This window comes from Acartia tonsa, chromosome 14, assembly GCF_053477335.1.
Source record: "Acartia tonsa isolate MP-2025a chromosome 14, ASM5347733v1, whole genome shotgun sequence".
Taxonomy (NCBI): Eukaryota; Metazoa; Arthropoda; class Copepoda; order Calanoida; family Acartiidae; genus Acartia; species Acartia tonsa.
This window is the reverse complement of record NC_137273.1, coordinates 21,393,210-21,420,361: the sequence shown is the minus strand read 5'-3', so window position 1 is coordinate 21,420,361 and position 27,152 is coordinate 21,393,210. Positions and strand designations below refer to the sequence as shown.

The following is a 27,152-nucleotide window of genomic DNA, read 5'->3' as shown; positions in this document are numbered from 1 at the left end:
GACCAGACCAAACTTTTTTTATTTGACAATATCTAAAAAAGTTAAAGTGATTTGCCACATAAATTACATGAGAATGGTCTATTTTTTTCCAAATATGTATAGCCAAAACACCATTTTTAGAGAATCTTTTTCAACATATTTCACAAGAGTTATAAAAAAATTGAACAGGGGTTCCCCTTTGGACAAGTTACTTAAAAAACATAAAAAATAACGTCCGGTTCATTATAGGACAGGTTTTCTATAGATTCTTTAAAAAAAAAAAAAAAAACGTTCGGTTTACTTACAATATACACATTATCTCACGCGGAAATACCAAATAACCATACAACATATATAATATATATATATATTCTCATGTAATTTATGTTGCAAATCACTAACTTTTTTTAGATATTGTCAAATAAAAAATGTTCGGTCAGGTCAATGTTAAAATTCTTTATCACAATCATATCTATCCAATGCCTAATATATTCTACTAAGACATATAAAAAGATCACAACTCTAAGTACTATACTAAGTATTTTATTGGTCATTCTTTGTTGTTCTGTGTATTTTGTTGTATAAAAAGTTTGAAGTTCTATTAACTAGTAAATGCTATCTAAAGTTGTATTTATGACAAAAAAAATTTGCCATATATAACATGCAACGAAGTTAAAAATAAAAATGAAAAACTCATTTTTTAAGGAAAATCCCTGGTCAAATCTTTTAATTTTAATCAATAACTTTATATTATGCACTACTACGTTATTTAAAATAGAAAAAACTTACAGTTCACTATTTTTTTTAAAATGCACTTCGTGAAACTATCCCTTTGATTTTGAAATGTTCTAAAATTAGAGGAAAAGTTTTTGAATTAAAAAAATTTAATGTCGGATTTTGTAATGGTTGTCGCATTATGAGGTTTAGGACGTGTGTCGCATTAGGAGGTTTGTCCAATTTTAAAAGTGAAGCTTTTCTATAATTGGGGTCGGTCCGTCCGTCCGTAACGGATGGCTCTTTTCGTTAATTTAGTCATGTTAGAATTTTCCTATCGATTTCAAACTTTGCATGGTGAATCCTGTAATAGTTATGGGAGATTTAGAAAGCATATCAACTCTTGAACTCTTTAATCCTTACCAGAATGTTCGTATGTCCGTTTTAACGTGTTGATTTTTTATATAGATACAAGAACAAGAAGCATCCTTTCTACAAATTCTTCCTGAAAACAGCTGACCTTCGCAAAACCTTGAAGGCCACTGATTCTGACGAGGTGCGCGACACGGCCATGGAATTAATCCGCGAAAAGTTTGTCGCCTTCAAAAACGCCGCGGCAATTCGCTCGCTGTGCGACGGGGAGGAGGAACCAGATTTGGAGGAAATGGTGCCCAGAAAGAAAAGGAAATATGATTAAATATCAAGGAATTGTTATTTTTCGCGTCGTAATATAGACAGTTTTCCGCGGATATTGAAATAAAACTTTTTTAGATTAAAACTGATATTAATTTTATGATTTTTATTTTAATATTCGTAGAAAATTGACTGTAATTAGATGCTATAATACACGCCTTTTCAGTATGGCTGTGAACTGGTTCTAATTTGCCAGATATTAATCGGTTTCAAAGCTATACTAAAAATGTGATTAATTGATTGATATTTTCTGGTTTTGCATTATTTTTTTTATTTGCAGATTTTTAAAAAATGGCGGATGATTTTGATAACAGCGATAGTGGAGGTACAATTTCTTAACTGATTTCAAATATTTAAGAGTCAGTCCAAAGTTCTCTTTTTCATACAAGCTGTTTTAAATACCTTACCATTGCTGTGCTACTTATTGAAATATTTGAGCGCTTTCCCTATAGGAACTTAGTCTTGTCGAGCATCGAAACCCCTTCCCTTATTTTTAAAATTGAATGAATTTAAGTGGGGTAGAAGGGTGGGCAGATTTTCATTTGTTTCTTTATTAAGTTAGGTTAGGTTAGATTATACAGTAAGACCCACGAAAAAGTATTTTTTAGGTTGCACACTGCACAGCCTTTATTTCCTACTATATTATCAAAAGTTTTATATATTCTTGTTCTCTATACATTTCCACATAAGACTATATAAAAATTGAATGTTTACCTTCATTAACAACTGAGATTTTTAAAGCTAAAGTTATGAAAAAGTGACTGAGCAAAAAACAACTTTTTACAGAAAACGTCTTTTTTAGCAAAATAAATGTAAAAATGCCTTTATTTTTGTTACCAGGAGAAACTCTATATAATAGTGCAGTACAAAATTTAGGTTTTAAGTTCAAAGCATTTTTTTCACATATTTTTTTTGATTCTTTTTAGGTTAATGATATTTTGAAAAACTTACTTTTCATGCAAAAATATATTAGATAAAACAAACAAATAAATAAGTAGGAATATAGCAAGAAAATTGTTTTTGTTTCATAATCCTAACTCTAAAAACAAAAAAGTTATAACTAAAATGAAATATTAAATAATGATTTTTCTATTCTAAAAAGCATAATAAGCGATGTCCCAAATGATTGACAAGTAAAAAAGTGGGAGGAGTAACTGTCATAATTAATCCCTTTAATTGATTTATGGGATGAAATGGTGAGAAACAAGATAGTAACAGCCTGAAATTAGCAAATAACCACTTCAATTTGTTGTATTTTTAGCCATGAAAAAGGGGGGGGGGGGCGAAAGTGACACTTTTTGAAACCAAAACTAAAAGTCAAAGGAACTCAACTAAAAAAAGTGTTACAGGTCTGACATTTTGCATGGCAGTTGCTTTATAGGGGTACAATATGGAACTGTGAAGAAACGGCGGCGCAACCGCCGAAAACCGCCGAGAAAAGGCAACAAAAATTACGGCGGGAAACGGCGGTTTTCGGCGGTTGCGCCGCCGTTTCTTCACAGTTCCATATTGTACCCCTATAAAGCAACTGCCATGCAAAATCTCAGACCAGTAACCCTTTTTTTAGTTCAGTTCCTTTGTTGACTCTTAGTTTTGGTTTCAAAAAGTGTCACTTTCGCGCCCCCCCCCACCCCCATTTATATTTTTTTTGTGGAATAAATAAGAAATGATTAGTAAACTTGTTTTTCTTTAAATATTATTTTTCAATTAGCAGAAATACATTATACATCCAATAAAAAAAATAAAGAATAAAAAAATTTCTTTTTCTCAAGAGCTTTTTAGAAACTTTGGCCTTAAAAATCTCTGTTAATATATTCTTAAAATTAAATTTTTCTTCTTTGTCTTGTGTAAAATTGTATAGAGAACAAGAACAAGAACATATGCTGCTTTTGATGATACATTATGAAATAAAGGCTGTAAACCCTAAAAAATACTTTTTCGTGGATCAAACTGTATTGAATAGCCCCGCAGGGAAGGCATGGGGAAACCCCTTCTTCGTTTATTTTTTTTTTCAATAAAAGGGGATAGGGAATTTGTGGAGAAAGCACCCATATTTGTTTCACCTCCTACGGACATAATTCATTGTCTAAATCCTATAATATAAAGTAATAAGCTTTTTTGTCAGTAGCGAAGGATCTCGCTAATCGCTGAACCGATATTGTTCTTCTTTACAGTGAAGACTCTTATAGGCTCTTAGATGGTTTTAGGCTATTTTTCTGCCCTTTGAATATAAAACCCCTAGATGCTAGGCGCGCAGCCGCTAGTGGATATATAATATACGTGGATATTATGACAGGGGACATATTGTCGTCAATTTAGGTTACTAAAATGGATATCATTTACTGGTCAGATCATTTATCCAGTAGGGGTCGGACTGGGGGTCGTTATTTAGCCAGCTGCAAGTTTCTCTTGATTAAAGTGCATTATAATCTGTTGAAAGATCCAAATAATAATAAATCCATTTGTTTAGATTCTGGACTGGATGTAGATTGGCATCATCTGGAGAGAAAAAGTTATACAGAAGGATTCAGGGAGGGACGCTCCACAGGAAAATGTTTTTTTTTAAGCAGAGAGGGAGGGGACAATCGCGTAAAAACTATGTGTACTGTTAATTTTGATTGGTTGGTACAAACTAGTAGTGTCAAAGCTTTTCCACTAAGAATTTCAATATATAAATGGGGTAATTGTTTATTATGATTCAATTTATTGGCCATTGTCTTCACTGTGGGCTAGAATTGAATCAAGACAAAAGTAAGCCCTGGGACCTATATATGGTGAAAATAGACATAAAACCATGATGATTCCAGGTAAAACCAAAATATTTCAGCGGGGGCTTTTTAAGAAAATTAGATTTGAAAATTTCAAGTTCAATTTTCACCCCCTAGGAGTTGCCGCATAATCATACAAGAAAAGCAAATATTATTTATTTTAAATTTTGAACAACTTTGCTTTTATGAAGTCCTTCTTAAAACCTCTCTATACCTATATGATTTATTTTAGGCTGAATTTTCGTGACCTTTGCAAAGCAAGTGATAAAAATGGCCATTTATTAACTGCCTTCAGGAGTGGTTTTATGAAGAACTTTATAAAAGCAAAGTTGTTTAAAAGGGGGGAGGCGGATGTGCCACTTTTTGAAACCAAAACTAAAAGTCAAATGAACTCAACTGTTAAGAAACGGCGGCGCAACCGCCGAAAACCGGCGTTTCCCGCCGAATTTTGCAATTTCTCGGCGGTTTTCGGAGGATGCGCCGCCGTTTCTTCACAGTTCCATATTGTACCTCTATAAAGCAACTGCCATGCAAAATCTCAGACCTGTAACTCTTTTTTTAGTTGAGTTCCTTTTTTGACTTTTAGTTTTGGTTTCAAAAAGTGGCACATCCGCCTCCCCCCTTTAAAAAAAATAATATTTGCTTTTCTTGTCATGATCATGCGGCAACTCCTAGGGGGTGAAAATTGAACTTGAAATTTTCAAATCTAATTTTCTCAAAAAAGCCCCCGCTGAAATATTTTGGTTTTACCTGGTATCATCGTGGTTTTATGTCTATTTTTACCATACATAGGTCCCAATGCTCGGCACTTACTTTTGTCTTGATTCAATTCTAGCCCACAGTGTCTTAAAACTTTATTATTTAGCCATAACATAGTTTTCTATTGAATTGAAAGCTAGAAGCCGATTAAGAATATTAATTGCATAGGTAAAGCTACAAATTTTTTTTTACAAATTTGAGAAACGTTGATTTATCTGCAATTGATCTATCCATGTATTTATTATATTGAAATATACAGGTGGTACATTATTTGCCAAGTGGACCACTTTTCTGAAGAACCAACCAACAGACCAATATACAGAGAATTATTGAAATCGGAGAGGTAGTGCAGGAAAGAGGTCCACTTGGCAAATAATGCACCAAGAACTTAATGAAGTTTTAATCTATAAAAAGAAATATTTTAAAAGGAAGCGAAGAGAGTATGCAGAAAGGTTTTGATGCCGCGTATAAACTTAGCATGGCGGTTGCTAAACATTTTAGCAAGTTGAGAGGACAGCTAGCTGTTTTACATCATATTCAAGACAGGCAATTCAAAGATTTTTTTATAAATACTAAACTAAAAAAGAAAATTTGCGTAGTTTTATAATATTTTACTTACGTATTTACCATTATTACTCCTCCTCTATTAAAATTCACTTAGCCCGTCGGTATATTGGTATTGCTCTAGAATATATTAAAATATAGAAATGATGTGTTTTTTATCAGCTGTTTATTTGTCTGTTATACTTTTTCCTTTTATTTGCTTGGCCTTTTTTTAGAGAATATTTTTAGCTTCGCTACTTAGGGATGTTGTGTCATCCTTGTAATAAATGTTTGAATAATTTTCTAGTGATGATTCAACGTACCAAGAAGAATGTTCAAAACTAATGGAAAGGGAAAAGAAAGTCATGAAGCATATTAAACTTAATTGGTCAACAGAAAAGGATAAAAATCACACAGGTTAGATAATAATATTAATACAAAATAAATAATTTCTACAGTTGAAACCATTTGTTATACCTAATTTTAATTATTTTTATAAGCAATATTTTTCAGCAATGGATTGGATTAACATGGCGGAACAAAAATGAGATATCAGTTGATTTTATGAAATTGGCGGGAAAATGTTGAAGCAAACAGATGGTTGAATTAACATGGCGGCGGTAGCTATTCAATAGTCAGCTGATTTTAAAACAAAATTAATTTAGATACTAAACTATAACTATTACATCAATGAAATCAGTAGTAGTTGCAATATAACATGTTATGGTTGAGACAGATTTAAAATGTTAAGACACTGCATTAAATTCTGATTTTAAGATGAAGCTCTAATTTGTATATAAGTAAAGTAAACGGTAAGGATTTTATACCTGTCCAGTGACCACCAAAATCCAAGTATGGTATGGAAATAACAATTAGAATTATTGAAGAATATCTATGTTTTAATTACTTGAATCGTGATAATATCGTATGGCTGTGTTAAAATCTAATTCTATTTTATATCACCATGTTATTTTCAGATTTTAAAATATGATATAGACATAAGTTTCCAACCCTTTTATTTTCAATTTTAAAACTTGACAAAATGGCACCAGATCTAGCCGTTTCAGGTAAAATAAATTTTAGTTTATTTTTTGCCGCTACAATGAATTAGTTACATTTTTCTCGCAGGTATTTTGATAAGGGTTGGCAATCCGAATCCGCAATTTAAATAACTGATTATATCTCTGATTTACTTAAATTTTATTTTAAGTTTGTGGTGATCATATGGAAGCAGATTCTGGTATCTCTTCTGAGAACAGAGATGATCATGAGTAAGATTTCATTTTTAAGATTTTCTTTATATTTTGGTGCAGTTTGTTTATACTTTATTGGTAAATTCGTTTCTTAATATCCAGAGTTGCAATATTCGAATTTAAGTTTGGGGGATAAGAATTAATCTTTAACCAATAATAATTTTTCTTAAATTTAGATGTTACTTTATGATTCACTTTGTCCGTCAGTCAGACAGTCCATAACGCTACAGGTCAAGTGATTTTCTCGGCTGAAATATAAAGATCGACAGCTGAAATTTTTGGTAAAGATTCCTATGTCTTTACCTTTTCTTATCCGTATGTCTGTCGTTAATGGCTTTAAACTTATTTATTATCAAGGTTTTGTGCTTTTCTTAATATTATCACAACACAACATATGATCTTTATCTTACTTTCATTGATCATCCATCTATTTTCATGCGTTTCGCTACTTATGAATGTTGTCATTATTGTTAATTTCTAATCCATCATTTTAATCCAGGGAAGGAAGAGATGAACTGGATGGTATTAGTTCAGACCTGGAGCCCATCATCCAGGATCTGGATAATCTAGTAATGACTGCAGGACACAGGGGTCAAGGATATAATCCACAGGTATGATATTATCCAACATACAGGACCTGGATAATCTAGTAATGTCTGCTGGACACAGGGATCAAGGATATAATCCACAGGTATGATATTCATCATCCAGGACCTGGATAATCTAGTAATGTCTGAAGGACACAGGGGTCAAGGTTATAATCCACAGGTATGATATTATTCATCATAGAGCACCTGGATAATCTTGTAATGACTGCAGGACATAGGGGTCAAGGTTATAATCCACAGGTATGATATTATCCATCAGAAAGGACCTGGATAATCTAGTATTGTCTGCAGGACATAGGGGTCAGGGTTATAATCCACAGGTAGGATATTATCCATCATACAGGACCTGGATAATCTTGTAATGTCTGCAGGACACAGAATCAGGGTTATTCTCCATAAAAACCGCCGTCCAAAAAATTCTTTTCACCAAAGCAAACCCTGATGTGACATTTTTTTTACAATTTTCTGTTTATTATTTAGGGAACTGGTACGCTAGCCACAGTATTCTTGATAGTGAATGCCGCACTAGGAGCTGGACTTCTAAACTTTCCTGAACAATATCATAAAGCAGGTCATTATTTTTTTGTACTAGCGCACACCAAATGTGTAAAATTCTTATACATTTTCCTAAATTTTCCTAACAAAAAAATCCTTTAACCATTCCGAGATTTATGAGAAGCTTTCATGAAATGGAGAACTCAGTAATTTCACTTATTTTCGAGATATTAAAACCAAAAAAAATCTTGGTACTACATAAAAGGGATCTTGGACAAAGTAGCCTCGGACAAAGTAACCTCCGGACAAAGTAGCCTCGGGACATTTACTTAAGGAAAGTAGCTTCCTAAGGAAAGTAGTCTCCACTGTTAATAAAGGCCTGCCTAGCTACTTTGTCCAAGATCCCATAAAAGGTATAGAAAACGAAAAAAAATAGCCTGAAATATTAGACTGCAATCCAAAAATTAAACAGCTCAGGACCTATTAGAAGCTTTCCTAAAATAAAATAATCGATGGGTTCAGTGATTGGTGATATCTTAACACACATTCAAAAAATCTAATTTTGTCATTTCTCTTGGCAGGTGGTGTTCTTTCAGCAGTTATGGTTCAAGCTGTTCTACTTGTATTTATTATGTTTGCATTAGGTAATATATAGATAGGTATATACAGATAGATAGATTGGTGGTGTTCTTTCAGCAGTTATGGTTCAAGCTGTTCTACTTGTATTTATTATGTTTGCATTAGGTAATATATTATACAGCGTGGCCACATTTTTCAGTATACTGAAAATATTCAGTATTCTTCAGTATTTGGAAATTGGGGGTTCAGTATTTTCAGTAAATACTGAATATTCAGTATTTGAAAATTTTATTCAGTATTTTTCAGTTTTTGGAAATTTTCATTATTCAGTATTTTCATTATTTCTTAAATTCCAAAAAATTTTGCATAAATGAGATGTTTTTTCAAGTAGTTGATGTCAGATTTTTTTCAGCACTTCGCGCCTCACTTTACTTTCCTTTAAATTACCCTATAACTTTGTACATTAACTTTGCTTTTTTATGGTAATATACATTTTTTTTTCAATTTCATCTCAAATATAAATTTTTTAGATATTTGAGATGCTTTTATACAGTATTTTTTTCAGATATTTTTTTTGTCTATTAATAGAATGAATAATCTAAGGTGAGTACTTTGCATGATCATTGAAGGTAAAGTTTCTTAGCATGCTCTTAACCATAGACGTCCAAGGGGGGGGGGGGGTAAAGTGGCGATTACCCCCCCCCCCCATTCAAAACTTACCCCTACCCTGGGGGTGCCTACGGCACCTCCATTTAGGAGGGGGTATTTACCCCCCCAAACAATTTTGGGGGGGTAAATACCCCCCCCCAAAAAAATAAAAAATCTTGAACAAAAAAAAAATTTTTGGCGCTTTGCGCGCATTTTTAATACTAAATATTTAATAAAATTTAAATTACCCCCCCAAAAATTTGATCCCAGGGGTAAATTTTGGGGGGGTGGTAAACAAAATTTACCCCTGCCAACAGATTTCATGGGGGGTAAATACCCCCCCCCCCAAACAAATTTTACCCCCGGGGTAAAAATTTTGAAGGGGGTAAAAAAAATTTGCGGCGCGCTTCGCGCCCCATTTTACCCTCCCCTTAAAAAAATTGTAACCCCCCCCAAAAAAAAGGTTGGACGTCTATGCTCTTAACTCAACTAAAAAGTATTTAAGTTTTGTAATCATTTAAGATATTTATCAGTCATTTTCTGCTTAATTGGTGCAAGAAAATCTAAGAGGCAAAATTAAAAGATCTTTAAAATATCCCCCTAATAATAAATTTTGAAATGAGGAATCATATAAAAAAATACTTATTCAGTATTTGTATTTTTTTGTTCAGTATTTCAGTATTTTTTCTTATTTTAGGATTCAGTATTTTCAGTATTTCCTTTTTTTTCTTCAGTATCAGTATTTTTTTGGTTGTGGCCACACTGTATATAGATAGATAGATATACATACAGATAGATAGATAGTTGGTGTTCTTTCAGCAGTTATGGTTCAAGCTGTTCTACTTGTATTTATAATGTTTGCATTAGGTAATATATAGATAGATAGGTATACATACAGATAGATAGATAGTTGGTGTTCTTTCAGCAGTTATGGTTCAAGCTGTTCTACTTGTATTTATAATGTTTGCATTAGGTAATATATAGATAGATAGGTATACATACAGATAGATAGATAGTTGGTGTTCTTTCAGCAGTTATGGTTCAAGCTGTTCTACTTGTATTTATAATGTTTGCATTAGGTAATATATAGATAGATAGGTATACATACAGATAGATAGATAGTTGGTGTTCTTTCAGCAGTTATGGTTCAAGCTGTTCTACTTGTATTTATAATGTTTGCATTAGGTAATATATAGATAGATAGGTATACATACAGATAGATAGATAGTTGGTGTTCTTTCAGCAGTTATGGTTCAAGCTGTTCTACTTGTATTTATAATGTTTGCATTAGGTAATATATAGATAGATAGGTATACATACAGATAGATAGATAGTTGGTGTTCTTTCAGCAGTTATGGTTCAAGCTGTTCTACTTGTATTTATAATGTTTGCATTAGGTAATTTATAGATAGATAGGTATACAGATAGATAGATAGGTAGATAGGTGGTTTTCTTTTAGCGGTTATGGTTCAAGCTGTTATACTTCTATTTATAATGTTTGCATTAGGTAATATATAGATAGATTGATATATAGATAGGTATAGTATATATACAGATATAGGCGAGGTGGTGTACTTGGTGCAGTTATGGTTCAAGCTGTTCTACTTGTATTTATCATGTTTGCATTAGGTAATACATAGATAGGTATACATACAGATATTAATATAGAAAGGTGGTGATATCAGCAGGTATGGTACTAGCTTAATGTGTCCCCATAATTAGTTATGAACCATCCTTGAACCTATGTGAAGATTCACTATTAAGAACCACATCGGTTCAACAGTTTGCGAGATATTTCTTTAGTGATTTTCGAGATCTTTCGCTACATACACACAGACACAGATAGACATCCTTTTACTTTTACATATGGATTACAAACACTAACCCATATTATAACAAACAAAACAGCTATTAAAACATTCATAGACAAACAATAAAATGAATAGAAACTAAGGACAAATATAGTAATCACAAAAGTGATTGACAAAAAAAATGCTATTATTTTAGTTATCCTGGCAAGTACAGCAAATATCAAGAATTCATCTACACTGCAAGGTTTGTTTACATTATCTCTTTTCATTTTAGTTTTGATAAGACTTTACTTTATGGAACGTAATCGCTCCTGTTTATATTTGAACAAGGATGAAAACATCCTTAAAAGCGAATCGTAACAAATAAGACAAACGAGCAAATACAAATATATTACAGGTAACAACTCGTTTAATATTCAAAATAATTTAGAAGTTATGTTTAAAATTGATGTACGGACTTTAAGGATTGATTTATAGCTGCCATGCTTTCTAGATTATACCTAACTGTTACAGGCATCATCATGTAAAGTTGGAAATCGATAGGACACTTCTAGTATGCCTAAATTAATGATTAGAGCTATCTGTTGCGAAAGTCAGGCCTCACAGCGGTCTAAGGCCAGACATTTCGCCAAAAATCAACTTTGGAGTTTCTCTAAATTAATAAATTATTTTGAAAATATATACCCTATCTCATATAAAACAGAAGAGTTTTTGTCTTTTTAACTATTGGTTGATGAATTATGAACTTTGAAACATGAAGGTTAAGGATTATTTTCACGTCAAGAATTTTACCTTTTGAATTTTCACCATATCTGGAAAAAATATTTTTTTTCAGTGTTACATTGATACAATGAAGTTTCTTCACCTATTTATATTTATAATACTACAGGATCTATTAGGAAACTGGGGTTTAAAAATTTTTTTTTAACTTTTTTCATCCATTTTTATGTTGTTTTTGAAAAATTTTCATGTCTTTTCTTAAATATTTTTGCAAAAAATTTTGGCAATAATTTTCAGTTTTTTAAGTTTTTCACCAAAAACCGGGTCCCGCAACATACCAAACCATATATTATTCTTAATATACAGGTATAATGCCATAGTTTGATGTTTAGTTTAGGTTGTTGCAGGGCCCGGTTTCTTGCAAATTTTAACTTTAATTTAAGGGTCCAAACTCTAAAATTACAATACAAGAAGAAAAAATTGTTGCAATTTTTTTTCTTTTCATTGTTAATTTTAATTTCTGATGCATTTAAACTGCCCATAAAGTGCCTACGATAAATTAAGAGACTTTAAGAGATTTAAAATGAATGTTTTAATCTTTTTAAGGGGAAGGGGGTACTTTTTAATGCATCCTTTTCAATGCCCAAATGGCACTTAGAACCCGAATTTTGTTATGAAACTTTGCATGAATATTCCTTGGTAGGTGTCTATTTTCCCTAAATCAAACAAAAAGTTGGAAAAGTAATGGCTAACGGCTGGCGGCTCAGCCGTTTAGCAGTTTTTTTTTTGCCATTTTCAGGGCAAATCCATCATTTATTACGTAGGAAACAACTTCTTGAAACATAATTTTGCTATAATTGATTGTTACCAATAGCCATTTTAAGAATTTCTTGTACCAGCTGCTCAACGGCTAGAACTAGCGGAAACGGCTGGGAGTGGCCAAGAGTATGATGTGTAGATATGGATTGTGTCGTGTCTAGCTAGGGGTAAGTTTTTATGGGTGCTGAGCTCAAAAATACTTCCAAAAATAGTGGGGGCCCATCCATATGGCAGCTGGAAAACGGCTTCTGCTCAACTGTTTGCCATTTTATAAGACTATTTAATGATATTTTTTAACAGTAAGAATTTCGGTAAATTTAACTTCTTTCATTAATACCCATTTCTATTTAATTTTACTGGATATATTAATAATTTTTTTAATTTCTAGATTTAGCTGTTAAACAGCTAAAAACATTACTATATAGATAAAGTATTATTACTTATCTAAGAGAAAACAACTTCGTAAAAAAGGGTGAAGAAACTTGAATTAGTTGTATCAAATGTATGTTGCACAAGGTTGGTGAAGGGCATTTACCTTTAAATAATCATTTCTACAGTAATATTTATTAATGCTTCAAGGTTTTTCAATGTTTTATTGCTATAAAACATCGAATTTAGGCTCTTTACCAATTAAGAAAATATTATGAAAATATGAAATTTTAGCTAAGTTTCAAAGTATTTTCTAGACCAGTTGGCTTTTGTTTTTCTTCTCTAGATGAATATACGAGTTGCATTAGGTAATAATAAGGCGCAGGCTTTTTATTTTGAACGATTCTATCAACTACAAGCTGAGAAAATTGACTTTGAGTAGAGGTAGGTGAAATGTCCACCAAAAGGCCAAAATAGACCACTGTGGGCCTCTCCCTAATTATAGAAATGCTTCACATAAAACAAATTAATACAAGCAAAGCCAATTTATTATAACTGCCGTTTATCATTTTTTTTGAGTCTTGAAATATGCAAAAATTACTAAACAGACATATCATAGTAATGTGATAAATATTTTAGATGTTATGTACACAGCGTGCGGACCCTGGGGACAAAGGGTGACGTCATTTATTGTTGCAATCTACTGTTTTGGTAAGCATACAAAATACACATTATTATCTATACTTGTTGTGCTAAATTAATACAAAACTAAATATAAAAAGAACATGCATTCATTCTATTTATTAAGAACTATCTGTAATATAAAGTAGAAGGATGTCTGTCCGTCTGAAAATCTCGATAACCGCTAAACTTATCGTGATCCTATGATTGTTTAAAGCCATTTTCTTGGAGAGTGGGGTGTGACACTCTACCTTCTTAAAAAATTCTCCTAGTTTACTATTTTGAAGCGAATATAAATATTTAGGCGACCCCTAAATATCTCTTCAGGCAAAGCCCCAAAGGCTAGAAAGAAGCGTAATATATTGTACAATGAAGTGAAGTAGTTAAATAGTTAAAATAAAATAAAAAAAAAATTATGTATATTGTATAGGACCTATATTATATTTAGGAACATGTATAACATTTTTGATCATCATTGGTGACCAGTTTGACCGAGCTTTCTATTCTCTTATTGGACCACACTTCTGCTATAATTGGTATCTTAACAGGTATACATTTTAGGGATCTAATGACTATGACCGATAAATTAATGTACATCCCAATGTAAATAAACACAAAATTACCCCATCTGCAGATTTACTGTCGAATTTACATCCAGACAAACAATTTTGACAAAATTACAACCACTGTATTTCTGCCAGTTGCAGGAACGGCAACGTCCCATTTAAATTAGTGGTTGAAACATTTGGGCACTCTACTTAATGAACAAATCTATTAAATTTTAAAGTCCCCAAAGTTGGTACCTAAGACAACGAATAAGAAAACATCCAATGTCTCTTCTTTACCTGTATATTATAAATATGAAATGTCTAGATGAACAATCCCTTCATAAGATCAATAATATAACAGTATGGAAACAATCCGAACACATTATTGGTTAGAAAGTGCTAAGACATGAAACTTTTTTTTATTTCATCCATATGGATTCAACTTTCAATAGTTGGATTTCTAAGTATAAAACGTTAGGACATTCGATGTAAAAAATGTGCCAAACGTATTATTACATAATTTATATGTTTCTTTATTTTGATTGACCATGATAAATCTATTATGAAACAAGAGCCTTCGAGTTTAGTTGTGATAATGTTTATAAACAAAATAGATACCTATTATGTTCTTTTTTTTCAGAGATTTTATTGTTCCGGCGACTTGTACAGGAAAGATACACCAATTAACATTAGATGAATTTTTATTAAATGCGATGATGATTTTAGATTTTCCTAGGGAATCTTTAGGGATAAGTCAATAAACGATAAATTCGTGTAAATTTCCAATTATAATACACAAAATTACCGCATTTGTTGAGAAACATTATTGATGAAAAAGTTTTGAGTTTTGCCAATATAGTTTGTAATACCCAATCAAGTTTTCATAAATGTCCACGAATGAAATAACGCGTCATAAAACTTTAAAGAACAAGCACACTTCAATATTCCCATCCTCCCTGGGTTTATTTCAGAGAATGCTTTATAAATTTTGTTAGGGTATGGTTCCATTTTAAAATTTTAATTTTCACTTTAGAATTTTATCAGATTAGTTTGTGATTTAACCGCTAGATGTATCTTTACTGTAGTTCTTGTTCTTCCCATGTGCTATTCTAAGAGGATAGATTTTCTCAAGTATGCTTCTATCATGGGAGTCTTTACTATTGTTTATGTTGTGGCCTTGATTCTTATTCAATACGCCAGGTTAGTTCTTTTAGATATTTATCTATCTTCTAATTATTCATCAATCTTTTCATTTTCTACTCATTTTGTTATTTATTTATCCATATATGTAAATCTATCTATCTATTAATTTAATTTATTATAATCTTATCAATCTATCAATATCCATTATCCATCTATTCTATATATATTAAGCCATCCATATATAATCCATCCGTCTAGTCAATTAATTCATCTATCTATCTAACAATTAATTAATCTTTCTATTTTATTTATTCATCTATTAATTCATCCATCCGTTTATCCATCTATCTGCAATACATTTCTATCTATTCACTTGCTACAATCTAAATTTATCAGTCCACCCATCCATCTATTTATCTATCTAACTATCAATTAATATCCATCTATATATTTATAGTGGAGGGTATATTCCTGGAGAAATAAAGAAAGCCCCTGATAGTTGGTTGGATGTTTTTAATGTTATTCCGGTCATCTGTTTTGGTTATCAGGTCAGCATAAACCAAATTGGGGTGTTTATTACACTAGTCCCCAAAGTTTTATGGTAATGTTTTCTTATTCATTGGTTTGAAAACTTTTGAATTTGATAGGTTTGTTCGAGTTGAGTGTTCAAACTAGCGATGGCAATCCGTCGAATTTTTGGGCCGGATTCGTATTCCGGATTCTTTAAAGAATCCGTCAAAAAAAGTGGCGGATTCCGAATTCTAATTTTTGGCGGATTCCGGATTCTAGCAGTATTTTTAAAGGCTTTTCAAAAAAATAAAAAAATAAGTGCTACATATATATATAAAATTAATGTTCTTGGTGTTCTCTATAATTCACTTCCGATAATCGAACCAGATTTTAAAAGATTTTGTATATAATAATGATAATCTTTGCCTTCAAAAAGCGAGAGTTGAAAGTAAAAACTCAAGACGCTAATTTTAGCATACCAATTAAGAATCCGGAATCCGCTATTAAAAAACGGATTCCGGATTCGGATTCCAAAAATGGGCGGATCCCGGATTCCGAATCCGGATTGCCAACCCTAGTCCAAACGTTTCAACCTCTAATTGTAATCTACAGAAGGTGCAATTTTGTAAATCATTATTGGGGATGTACAGAAATTTTTAGGCCATTGTCTTATCTCTTTAGATCCTTGAATAAAATAAACTTAGTCATGCATTTTATAATATTTCGTCTTCAAAACCTTATTTTTCTAAAATGTAGTAGGCATTTTATGAAAAAGTTGATTTTTTGAGATAGGAGTTTTCTGAGATGGGCGTTTTTTGAGATAGGCGTTTTCTGAGATGGGCTTTTTTTTAGATGACTCTTTTTGTAAACCATCAAACGCACTCATTTAGTGTAAAGAACAATTTTATTTTAATTCTTAGCACTATACGTATAAATTACTGTAAAAAAATTACGAAATTAGGAATTTAACACATATGATGTATTCGTATATTTTTTATTAAGCTGATTTTTATAGGTTTTATATTTGATTTTTCCCATAAGATGAGTTTATTTTGGCTACAAATGCATTTAAAACTTGATTTAATTTTTTAGTGCCATGTCAGTGTTATACCCATCTACTCATGTATGAAGCACAAGAATATCAAGTCCTTCACCATAGCCTCTAGTACAGCTATTGCCATTTGCGTCTTTACATATACAGGTATTATATTATTTACTAGCGGCTACACCATTAGAAGCCTCTAGGGGTACTTAAGGTGAGGGCGGTAATTCGAACTCCCCCTACCCTTTTATTTTAGTTTTAAAAGAAAAAGAAAAAAATATTTTTGTTTGGGGGGGGGGGGCTATTTTTTATTAGAAGAGGGTGTAGATACCCTCCCCCAAATACTTAAAAACGTTTCCTGGACCTATAAGAAGCTTTACTGTTAAGGAGATCTATATTGGTTGAGCGGTTAGCGAGATCTTTCGCTACAGACAAAAAAAGCTTACTACTTTATATAATAGGATAGGAGCGTAGCTACTTTAAAAAATTACAATGTCTCTACGTCCATCTGTCTTAAATGAATCATAAGAACATAAAGACCTACACATTAGCCTCTAGTACAGCAATAGCCATTTGTGTCTTTATATATACAGGTATTACAATGTTGAAAGGAGCGTAGTTACTCTATAAATTACAATGTCTATACGTCCAGCGGCTCTTGTAGGAAGCATAAGAACATCAAGTTCTTCACCATTGCTTTTAGTACAGTCGTATTAATGTTTTAGGAGCGTGTCCAATATCTTATCTTCTATTATATAATACTAGAAGCCTCTAGGGGCACTTAAATTTGAGTTTCAAAAGAGTAAAAAAAAATATTTTTCGGGGTGAAGACACCCTCCCTAAAAATAGTTTAAAACCTTCCCAGGACATATAAGAAGCTTCACTGTAAAGACGAACAATATCGGTTCAGGGGTTAGCGAGATCTTTCGGGACAGACAAAAAACACTTACTTTACTTTATATAATCGGATATACTTTTTAAGTACTAAAGCATAAAAATCATAGATGGACCAACGGACAAATCGAATTGTAATGCGATTGTACAGTGATTACAAAAAAAGAGAAAAGGATAGAAGAAAGTAAAAAAAATATCTTATTCTTTATTTGATTATTTTTTTCATTGTTTTAGGTAACGTTTTAACTCTTGCAAAATTTGCTTACAAGAGCACATAATAGAAAGCGATGTCGTTCAATAGATCTTAAGCAACATTAACATATTTAGGAGCTGCCACCTTTGGTTACCTCACATTTGGTGCAAATGTACTTGATGACATACTTGAAAATTATTCAGGTATTTTGTAACCTTTTTTTTAAAGCGAAGATACTATTCAATTTCCAATGAATATCTTCAAAAATCACAAAATTGAAACGGTGTGTCCTACGGACGGACATAACCTATTTTTATAGTAGATGCGCTTATAATCTATGTTTTAAACCAAATTTACTTTTTAGCCTCGAATGTTTGGGTGTTGATAGCATTGATTTCTATGGCCTTTAAAACCTACACCACCTACCCCATTCTTCTATTCTGTGGAAGGTAAAAATAAGGATCCACATATAAAAGGATATACCAGGATGTCTGTTTGTACCGAATGATCTCGCTAACCTCTGAACAGATATGGTTCTCCTTGACAATGTAGCTTCTCATGGGTCCTAGGATGGCTTTTAGCTATTTTGAGGGAAGGCATTACCACCCTCCCAATAGAAATTGGCCCCTAGAAAAAATAATCGACACCCTCCTTCTCCACCCACCGGCCCCCCATCTTATTACTAAATTATTTGAATAGTCAAATTTTACCATCGGAAAGGATGATGGCAAACGGCATACGTTTCCATAAAAACTAATCTTGTTTCCTTTGATTTTCAGGGAAGGAATATCCAGCCTGGTGAAAGACCTGTGTATACGAGAGGATAGTGTTACCAAGGAAAGGTTTAGACGTGTGGGCATAGCTACCATCTGGTTTGTTCTATCTATCATATTAGGTAAATATCAGTGATACCCGTTACCGTCGTTGGGAAGGTGATAGGTTCGAATCTCGGTCCTACACCGCGTCATAACTAAAGACGTTTAAATGCTGATGCTATGTCAGGTGCGCGACATAAATAGAGTACGGAGAATGCCTTTGCCCAAAAATAGGTGCAGCTCACTACCATGCACAGTTAGGACTTCTGAGACAAAGGTCGTGCTATCAAAGGGTTGGTTGTCTGATGGGCAAATGGACGCTTTACACCGCAATCATAGGGCTGACAACCATATCCATAAAAAAAACACATTGTTACAGAAACACTGAAAAATTGTCAGCAGCCTTTGATCACCCTGTGGAGTAAAAAACGGCTTGTTGCTGTTTTTTTATCAGGGATATTAAGGAATAAGATACTGGAGGATATATTTATCTACATCTCCAATGATGATAAAAAAATTGATAATCTATTGGTTAAAAAGTTTTGACACTGCTAGTTTGAGAGAAAAAAAACAATCATGATTTAATAAATGTAACTAAAGTTTTTAATCTAACAAACTCTTTATGTCTTGTTAGTGAATAATAAATGTTTATTTTTAGCTATTGAGATACCCGACATCAGTAAAGTAATCAACATGCTCGGATCTTTGGCCGCTGTGTTTATATTCATATTTCCAGGAACCAACATTTAATATAATACAATATATAAGGGTGAAAACATCTAGAAACTTTATAGTTGTCTTGGTTAGGTTTTAGGCTATTTTCCACTAGAGACTGTTGATTTTATAAGTTGGTACTCAAAACAGGATTATGTCTACTGCAGTCAACCCTGATGTCAGATCCAAGTCTTGTAACCACAAAATCCAAGCTGAAAATATTGTTCTCCGTTTTCTTTCTGCTCATTGGTACCTTCCTGTTTGGAGTGATTCTAACACAGGTATGGTTCTGCTCATCTCAGGGAGATTAAGGGATAGGACAATGGATTATAAATTGATAAACTGCCACTTCTCTAGCTAAAAAGGGGGAGGTCATTTTCTAGTAAATTCCGTAAAGGTGTGTGTGTTATAAGGCCTAAAAATAGTAGTAGAACGATAAGGTGCTCTATATATTTGTATTCCCTATTGAATAGAACAATAGGGAGCACCTTATCGTTCTACTACTATTTTTAGGCCTTATAACACACACACCTTTACACACTTTTACGGAATTTACTAGAAAATGACCTCCCCCTTGTTGGTTGATAAGTTTAGACACCAATAATTTGATGAACCAACCAATCAAAATTCAATAAAAGTACCAACAGTTTTACAGTCAACAAATAAGATATCACAGTTATGAAACTTAGAGTACCAGTGTAATTTACATTCTAATGTCCTCTCCCTGGCTCTAAGCAATGTGATTCTGCTTTATAAGTAACTCTGTACGTCAATTTTTTTACTTTAAAAACTTTACTAAAACAAATGCCTTTAGATTGTTAATCAAATGCTTTGCTAAATTCAACGTACACTTAAATAAAACAACTAAAAAATATTATAAGGGATCTAAAGGGATAAGACAATGGCCGATAAATTGATGTACATCCCAAATTATAATACACAAAATAACCCCTTACTGTTGATTACAATTAGTGGTTGAAACGTTTGGACACTCAACTTAATGAACCAACTAATCAAAATTCATAAAAAGTCCCCAAAGTTGTTAAGCCAACGAACAAGACAACGTTATTATAAAATTTTGGGGACTAGTTTAATAAACAGCCCAATGTCCCTTCCTTTGTAGAAATTGTTCCTCAAAAAATATTTTTTTAACATTTAATTTAATAACATTTGTTTTTCAGGCACTTATAAACGACTTTTCTGGAGAAAAATCGTCGAAAGGATTGTTATGTCAAGTTCCGGGAAAAGAAAAAGCCAAACTACACTACAGTACATATATGCTTGTACATTAGTAAGGAAAACTCAAAAATTACAAATCAGAAAATGCGTGAATTCAATTGAAAAAAGGCGCCATTTTACACTGAGCATCAAGGAATAGGTAAATAGAAGATAAATTGAATTCTTTTTAAGGAAAATTTATTTGACTTCTATTGACCTTTCCTGACATTGCAATTGTAGTTTAATTTAACTTAGTTTCTCTAGAAATGATCTTATGTTTTGATTGTGAAGTAACATTAATGCTCATTATATTTCATATTTATTAACAAAGACAATTAAATTCAGTAGTAGCGAAGTAAAAGACAACAGTAAATGTTTGCTTGTCTTTTTGTGTGTATGTGTGTGATTGCTTATAACAAAAGTCTTGATACAACTATTATATAAAACATTTTCTAAGAATATCGTCCTTAGCATTTATGGAAATATGGGCAATAAAAAGCCTAAAACCAGCCTAAGATTTTAGTTTAGAAATAAAATAAACATTGCAGGAAGTTATGTTAAGCTTCACTAAATTGGAGAACACTCTGGGTTCGGCGGTTAGCGAGATTTTTACGGACAAACATCCTTTATATGATAGGAAAAAGGAACATTTAAATAAATATATTTTGGAGAACTAAATACTTATAGAGAAGTTGCGAAACTAAAGATAATTCAAGGCATCTAGTAGAAAGTTGTGATTTAAAGAACAATGATTTTAGTTTATAAAATGATTAAAGTGCTGTGATTTAGTCAAATTTCATCTTTCATATCAATCATCTTTTTTCTATTTTCATATTCATATTAATTTTAACTTTAATTGTAGTATTTTTTTAATGATTACATATATTTATCGTCCAATGTCCCATCCCTTAAGATTCATGGCTTTATTCTATTGATTGGCCTTCAACACTTTTGAAAACTTAGGTTAGGTAGGCAATCAAGCTTTAATTTGTTTAAATAAAATATTTTGATATTATTTTAATACTGCATTAAGCATTGACAATCCGTGTCTTTTAAAACTGCCTGTGATCTGACTGTATAGCAGAATTAATAGTAACTCTAAAGGAAAAAAGAGAAGGACGGGAACTTACCCCGACATTCATAGTACCATGAGAATCATCCAAAAAAGCTACAAATTGAAATCTAGTTTCCTATAAACATGTATTAGGAAGATCAGTTCAACTAATCTTCTTAACACCTGTTAATAGTTTACTATTACAACATTAAAATGTTAAGGAAGTTTCTAAATGTATTGAACACTTCGTTCCAATTTATCTCCCTCTCCTTTTATGAGATAATCAAGTCAAATCCTTAACAACTTTTACATGAAAAAGTTCTTTTATATTGTAAAAATATACTAAATCATATTTTTGATGTCAAAAAAGTTTCATTTGATATAGTATTTTTTAAGACTTACTTTATTAGGTAGATTAACTACATTTTAAAAAAAAGACATTATTTTTTAAAAACTATATAAAATATTGTAAATCTATTCTATTTTAAACATATCATTATATAAAAGAATAACTTAGTGTAATTTTGAACATAATTATTTATTATAATGATTAAGGTATGATTTATTTATATTATTGCAGATTTAAAATGGCGGCACCACCTCCCACTCAAAATATCAAAGGATTCTTTGAGGAAACTAAGGTTGGTAGAGTTTTATACTTCAAGTTTAATTTTAACGTTTGCGGAATTATTTATAATTAACAGGTAAAACCTGCGACATTAGTAATTGATAACGTGTCAGGTTCGAGTCCAGACCACACAGTTTCGTACTTGATACTTTGAAAATGTTGACGATCTATATTAAAAGTAGGAGAAATGTTGGCCCATAAAAGTACAACTGTGCAGTGCAATCAAAGGTTTGGGTGTCTGTTGAGTGTCACCCTACGCCCTGTGTGCTTTAACAGGAAAAAAAACTTATTGGTAATCTTCAAGGTTGTTGGGTTGGACTTGTGAAAGTGTCAGTGACAGCAGCCTTGCCCGTACGAGGTAATTGTCAAGTAACCATACTACCTGATAATGTATTAAAATTGTTTTTAGGAAAAGTTGGAAAGTAAGGACCCTCAGACCATTGGAATTGTAGTTGCACTTTTTGTTGGTAAGCTTGTTTTTCTATAGTAAAAAAGTTTTGAAAAATAATAACTGTCAAATAAAGCAACTACAGTCTACGAGTACATACATACCATTGAGGGAGAGGACTTTGGGCTGTTCAATACATTAGTCACAAAGTTTTATAATAACGTTATTTTATTGGTTGGTTAACAACTTTGGGGACTAAACCACAAATTGTTATTTATTTATCTGCCATCGTATTATTACTTTAGATCCCTGAGTTCAAACTCACAAAGGGAAAAGTAGGTTGCAGGTAAAATCCGTAAAGGTTTGTGTTTTAAGGCTTAAAAACAGTAGTAGAATGATTATATTCACTAAATATGTGTAGTGTATTCCTTATTGAAAAGAAGTATAGACAAAAAAAAAATTTAAGTTAAAAAAATTGTAAAAAAAATCGAAAAAGTCATCTAATGCTACGCCAATGTCAAACTGACAACAATAACAAAATTAACAATTATAAAAAAAATATTGGTAAGAGTTTCAAAAATTACAAATAATGCCAATTAATTCAAAGATATCAATTTTTAAAAACATTATTTGATTGTCCATGGTAATTCTATGTATTATATATTAAAAATTAATATTTGTCAGCTTGACATTAGCAAAGCACTTGATGATTTTTTAAGTTTTATTATTAATTTTCAGGTATTGTGAATTTAGAAAAAATTTTCAATAAGGAATAAACATATTTAGTGAATATTACTGTTCGACGGTTTTGAAGCCTTAAAACACACACCTTTACGGATTTTACCCGCAACCTACTTTTCCCTTTATTAATTAAATAAAGGGAAATCTTAAGTACTTACTTATTTTAGGATTATTTACTCTGGTTCTGATTCTGTTGATCACCAAGAGGAAAAGATTTGGACGCGGCATTCTGCTCTGTGGAACATGTGACAGCGGGAAGACGACGTTATTCTCTCAGCTGATGACTGGCAAACCTGTTGAGTCCTATACTTCCATGAAGGCATAGATTTATGTTATATATTGTTTAGCAGGATCATATAAGGGCAATTTTTTGAGGGAAAGGATTACCAACGGATAAATAGTTGATTTAAATGATTAAAGACACATAGATAGTTTAACACCTATGAACATAATTTTGCAGGGCCTAAGATTTTTTGAGAAGTTGGTTATTAGATAGATTAAATGCTATAAATTAAATGCAAAAGTTTTATCCACATAATTTACAACAGTTTTTTCTTGTTATTTAGGAAAACAAGGCTGTGTTGACTTTGGCAGGATGTAAACCAGTCAATCTTATTGATATTCCAGGCCATGAGAGACTGAGGGATAACATTCTTGGCAAATATGTAGGTTAGTAAACTATCCATCCTATGTACTAAAGTTACAGGATTTAAGTCTTGTCTGTATGTATGTCATTGTTCGATAAGATCTCTAAACGGCTATATTGATCGTTACACAATTATAAGAGGAGTCGGTCTATCAATTCCGAATATTTTCAATTTTAGTTTTAAAAAGAAAGAAAATTTTTTCTTGGATTTGGACTTTTCTTTGTAGGGTGGTGGTATTCATTCCAAAATTATTAAACCTTTCCTGGACCTAAGTAAAGGTACATTGTAAAGGGGAACCATATCGATTAACTTATATATTTTTTAAGGGTCTGCCCGTGGTATCATCTATGTAGTAGACAGTTCTGTCGTCTCTAAGCAAATCAGGTGAAAACTTTAAAAACTTTTTTTCAGTAATTAAATGATAACTTTTCACAGAACAGGGTAGTGTTGTTGTAGGATGTTCCAGTTAATTTATAACCTCATCTTGTATTCTTTTTATGTGCTATGATATTTTTCTGAGAACATGAAAGCGTAGGCAGATAATTTTTATTCTCTTTTCTTATGTTAGGTGTTAGTTATTCTAAGTAAAATCTATTTATTTACCATACTTTTGACTTTAAAATTAGGTTGACAAATAACTAATAACAAATTAAAAATTAAGATTAATTTAATTTCTGTCTTTATCAAATATTTATTTAAATGTTCAAGCATAAGTGAGGGTGTGAAAACTCTCCTCTTTAATATTTATAAATTGGGATGATCTGTTCCCCTGTTTTTCACCTCCAGTCAAAATCTTGTATGCCACTCTATGGGTCAGGGAAGTAAAAGAATTTTACTTTTCTTTATTTAGCCATCAAGATTTACATTTTCTTTTAGGGACATTACAGAATTTCTGTTCAACATCTTATCTACTCCTGACGTGTACAGTGGCAGACCTAGGGTTCTCATTGCTTGTAACAAACAAGACATGGGTCTTGTCAAGGGAGCAAATGTGATACAGGTAGTATAAAAGTTGTATATTCTTCACATGATTTTTTTTCTCCCTACTTCAAAAATATTTCAGCCCCTTCCATCTGGTTTCCCCCATGAAGGGGGAAAAGTTAAAAAATGTTTTCATTACTCTTCTTTTTATTCATTCCTCAAGCCCCCCCCCCCCCTCCCCCCCACATATTTTTCTTGTTTTTCCCCGAAGAAGGGGGAAAATGTTTTAAGGGCTCTTTATTCAGGGAGTAAGGGAGGGGACAATGGGCAATTAATTCAATATAAGAGTTATCAAAGAAAGGGCATGAAATCCAGTTAAATCCAATAAATTTGTAGGAAATTATAAAGGGATTGTTAATTGAATAATAGATTTCCATAGCTTCATGTAAAGTGAAATCACAACTTGTTTTTGATGAAATATATTGAGGTTTTTTGGTGTGCTTTTTATATTAAAAGATTATTGGACCCGGCCAGCTGCTAGCAAGAATATGACTGCCCCTTTTTATTCTGTTTATTTCCCTTGCCCCCACCTCCCTTCTCCTCGTCTGCTACATTCCAAACTAACACAACGAGTGTTTATTTCTCTTCCCCCCACTTCCCTTATCACTTCTCCCCGTCTGCAATATTCAAAACATACATAACGAGTAGCGGCATTCTATGCGCAAGTCCCCAAACTCAGTCAGAAACTGCTAAATTCTTGCACATTCCCTTTAAGCCAGTCCCCAAAGTCTGAGACTCCTAAAAATTGAATATTCGATCCATTGTCCCCTCCCTTACTCCCTGCTCTTTATTTCTTCTTTTTATTCCCTTTCACGTAATTTTAATTCCCCCCCCCCCCCCTTTCAGCAGAGGATCCCATGCAGAATATGTACCCCTGACAGGTATATTATATATATACAATACATATACATTATACAAATATAGATAGAATCCTAATAAACAGGATACGGATCTTTTCTTGAAAGAATAGCTATTTCTCGCATCGTATTATAAACAGCTTTCCTCAGATATAAAATGTACTATTAAGATTAAAACCAGTTTCTAAGCGCTAAAAAACTGGTTTTCATCTTATGATTGGACATTTTATATTCGTAGAAAACTGGATATAATACAATGCTAGACATAGTTTTTTCGTATAGATGAGAACCGTTTCTAATCCACCGGATATTAATCGGTTTCGAATGAATACGAGAAAAGACAAATAAATAATTATGTGTACATATTTTCAGACACTTCTTGAGAAGGAAATAAACGCTCTGAGAGTTTCTCATTCAAACACTCTTCAAGGTAAATTTGTATTTAATTTCTAAGATCGAGAAAACTTTTTTTAGTCCTTTTTGAAAAAGGTATCTAGTTTTAACTCTTCCACCATTAAAAAAAATCAAATGCTTTCTCATCATTGGTATGTCCGTCCGACCAAGTAAGTTAAGAAAATTCTAACTTGGCTAGGTAAAGACTTATGTTCCTCTGGGCCAACAAAACTGGAATTTATCCTATAATATTCATTTTCCTATCTGCGGAAAATTGTCTATTTTATGAATAATAACTATTTTTAGGCGTTGGTGGAGCTGGGGACAATCAGGTCTTCTTGGGCAAACAGGGAAAAGATTTTGCTTTCTCAGGTGAACAATTGTTAATAACTTTAGAGTAATTAATATGAAGCTGTTTCACTATATTTAATTTTAACTAGAGGCTACGCCCCTAGAGGCACTTGAGAAGGGGGGAGTTGAATTTGATAACCCTATTTTTTATTTTAGATTTAAAAAAAAAATAAAAACATTAATTTTTGGGATGGTGAGGGGTGGTATCCTCCTCTAAAAAGTTATAAACCTTCCCAGGACCTATGAAAAGATACTTGTTTAAAGGAGAACCCCATCGGTTCAGCGGTTAGCAAGATCCTTCGGTACAAACGAACAAACAGACATACATACATCCTTTTACCTTATTATAAGGATTGCTAGTAAAAAATTCTTTCATGAAAACGCATAAAGCAAATTATGTGTGCTTTCAATTTTTTTAAAATGACATTTCTAATATCATTGTTTAAAGCCTTATGCCAGGATGATGTATTGAATTTTTCACATGCTAAGTTTTTATGATAACTGATCTTGTTTTAGATATTGGATCCGAGGTCAGCTTTGTTGAGATTTCTTCCCAATCTACCGAAGCCATAGGAAATCAATTAACTTTAATCTAA

The 27,152-nt window shown here is 32.2% G+C and overlaps 4 protein-coding genes across 11 annotated transcripts in view; all 4 read left to right on the top strand.

Annotated features, from left to right (window-relative positions):
* The window catches only part of l(2)k09848 (WD repeat domain 74 lethal (2) k09848), a 17,248-nt gene extending 15,581 nt beyond the window's left edge, over positions 1-1,667 (top strand). Inside the window, exon 18 of the mRNA XM_080148080.1 lies at positions 1,162-1,667. Within this exon, the coding sequence (XP_080004206.1) occupies positions 1,162-1,390 (229 nt within the window). The 3' untranslated portion in view covers positions 1,391-1,667. The remainder of the gene's footprint in view (positions 1-1,161) is intronic.
* LOC145306140 (uncharacterized) lies at positions 1,578-6,434 on the top strand. The gene is made up of 5 exons (XM_080148109.1): positions 1,578-1,711; positions 3,857-3,937; positions 5,345-5,459; positions 5,764-5,873; positions 5,970-6,434. Exons 1-5 carry the CDS (start codon positions 1,678-1,680, stop codon positions 6,002-6,004), a joined length of 375 nt encoding a protein of 124 aa, XP_080004235.1. The 5' UTR covers positions 1,578-1,677; the 3' UTR covers positions 6,005-6,434.
* LOC145306127 (sodium-coupled neutral amino acid transporter 7-like) lies at positions 6,395-23,647 on the top strand. Of its 8 annotated transcripts, none has more exons than XM_080148085.1 (21): positions 6,395-6,523; positions 6,667-6,727; positions 7,209-7,320; positions 7,798-7,888; positions 8,394-8,456; positions 11,047-11,094; positions 13,398-13,469; positions 13,888-13,987; positions 14,628-14,656; positions 15,073-15,187; positions 15,588-15,678; positions 16,733-16,841; positions 17,904-17,972; positions 18,134-18,218; positions 18,549-18,664; positions 19,243-19,322; positions 19,451-19,579; positions 20,480-20,806; positions 21,233-22,211; positions 22,608-22,665; positions 23,495-23,647. In XM_080148085.1, the coding sequence occupies exons 1-18, from the start codon at positions 6,499-6,501 to the stop codon at positions 20,588-20,590; spliced, it is 1,506 nt and encodes a 501-aa protein (XP_080004211.1). In that variant the 5' UTR covers positions 6,395-6,498; the 3' UTR covers positions 20,591-20,806; positions 21,233-22,211; positions 22,608-22,665; positions 23,495-23,647. The 8 variants fall into 8 exon arrangements, with proteins under 8 accessions (XP_080004211.1, XP_080004210.1, XP_080004212.1 ...); XM_080148084.1 differs by having other exon boundaries at positions 21,204-22,211; XM_080148086.1 differs by lacking the exon at positions 8,394-8,456 and adding an exon at positions 10,374-10,436 and having other exon boundaries at positions 20,480-22,211.
* Positions 22,158-27,152, top strand: SrpRbeta (signal recognition particle receptor beta). The gene is made up of 9 exons (XM_080146984.1): positions 22,158-22,211; positions 22,608-22,665; positions 23,495-23,646; positions 23,894-23,996; positions 24,301-24,358; positions 24,851-24,974; positions 26,185-26,242; positions 26,512-26,577; positions 27,073-27,152. The coding sequence occupies exons 1-9, from the start codon at positions 22,158-22,160 to the stop codon at positions 27,150-27,152; spliced, it is 753 nt and encodes a 250-aa protein (XP_080003110.1).

What these genes read in the sequence shown, in the direction of transcription:
- LOC145306140 (XM_080148109.1), top strand. Translation starts at nt 1,678, where the DNA reads ATGGCGGATGATTTTGATAACAGCGATAGTGGAG. An exon ending in TTACATCATATTCAAGACAG is followed by an intron (nt 5,460 to 5,763) that starts GCAATTCAAAGA and finishes ATAATTTTCTAG; the next exon opens with TGATGATTCAACGTACCAAG. An exon ending in AAAGGATAAAAATCACACAG is followed by an intron (nt 5,874 to 5,969) that starts GTTAGATAATAA and finishes AATATTTTTCAG; the next exon opens with CAATGGATTGGATTAACATG.
- LOC145306127 (XM_080148086.1), top strand. Translation starts at nt 6,499, where the DNA reads ATGGCACCAGATCTAGCCGTTTCAG. An exon ending in CATACTTGAAAATTATTCAG is followed by an intron (nt 17,973 to 18,133) that starts GTATTTTGTAAC and finishes TTTACTTTTTAG; the next exon opens with CCTCGAATGTTTGGGTGTTG. An exon ending in TGTTCTATCTATCATATTAG is followed by an intron (nt 18,665 to 19,242) that starts GTAAATATCAGT and finishes GTTTATTTTTAG; the next exon opens with CTATTGAGATACCCGACATC.
- SrpRbeta (XM_080146984.1), top strand. Translation starts at nt 22,158, where the DNA reads ATGGCGGCACCACCTCCCACTCAAAATATCAAAGGATTCTTTGAGGAA. An exon ending in CATTCTTGGCAAATATGTAG is followed by an intron (nt 23,997 to 24,300) that starts GTTAGTAAACTA and finishes ATATTTTTTAAG; the next exon opens with GGTCTGCCCGTGGTATCATC. An exon ending in AAAAGATTTTGCTTTCTCAG is followed by an intron (nt 26,578 to 27,072) that starts GTGAACAATTGT and finishes ATCTTGTTTTAG; the next exon opens with ATATTGGATCCGAGGTCAGC.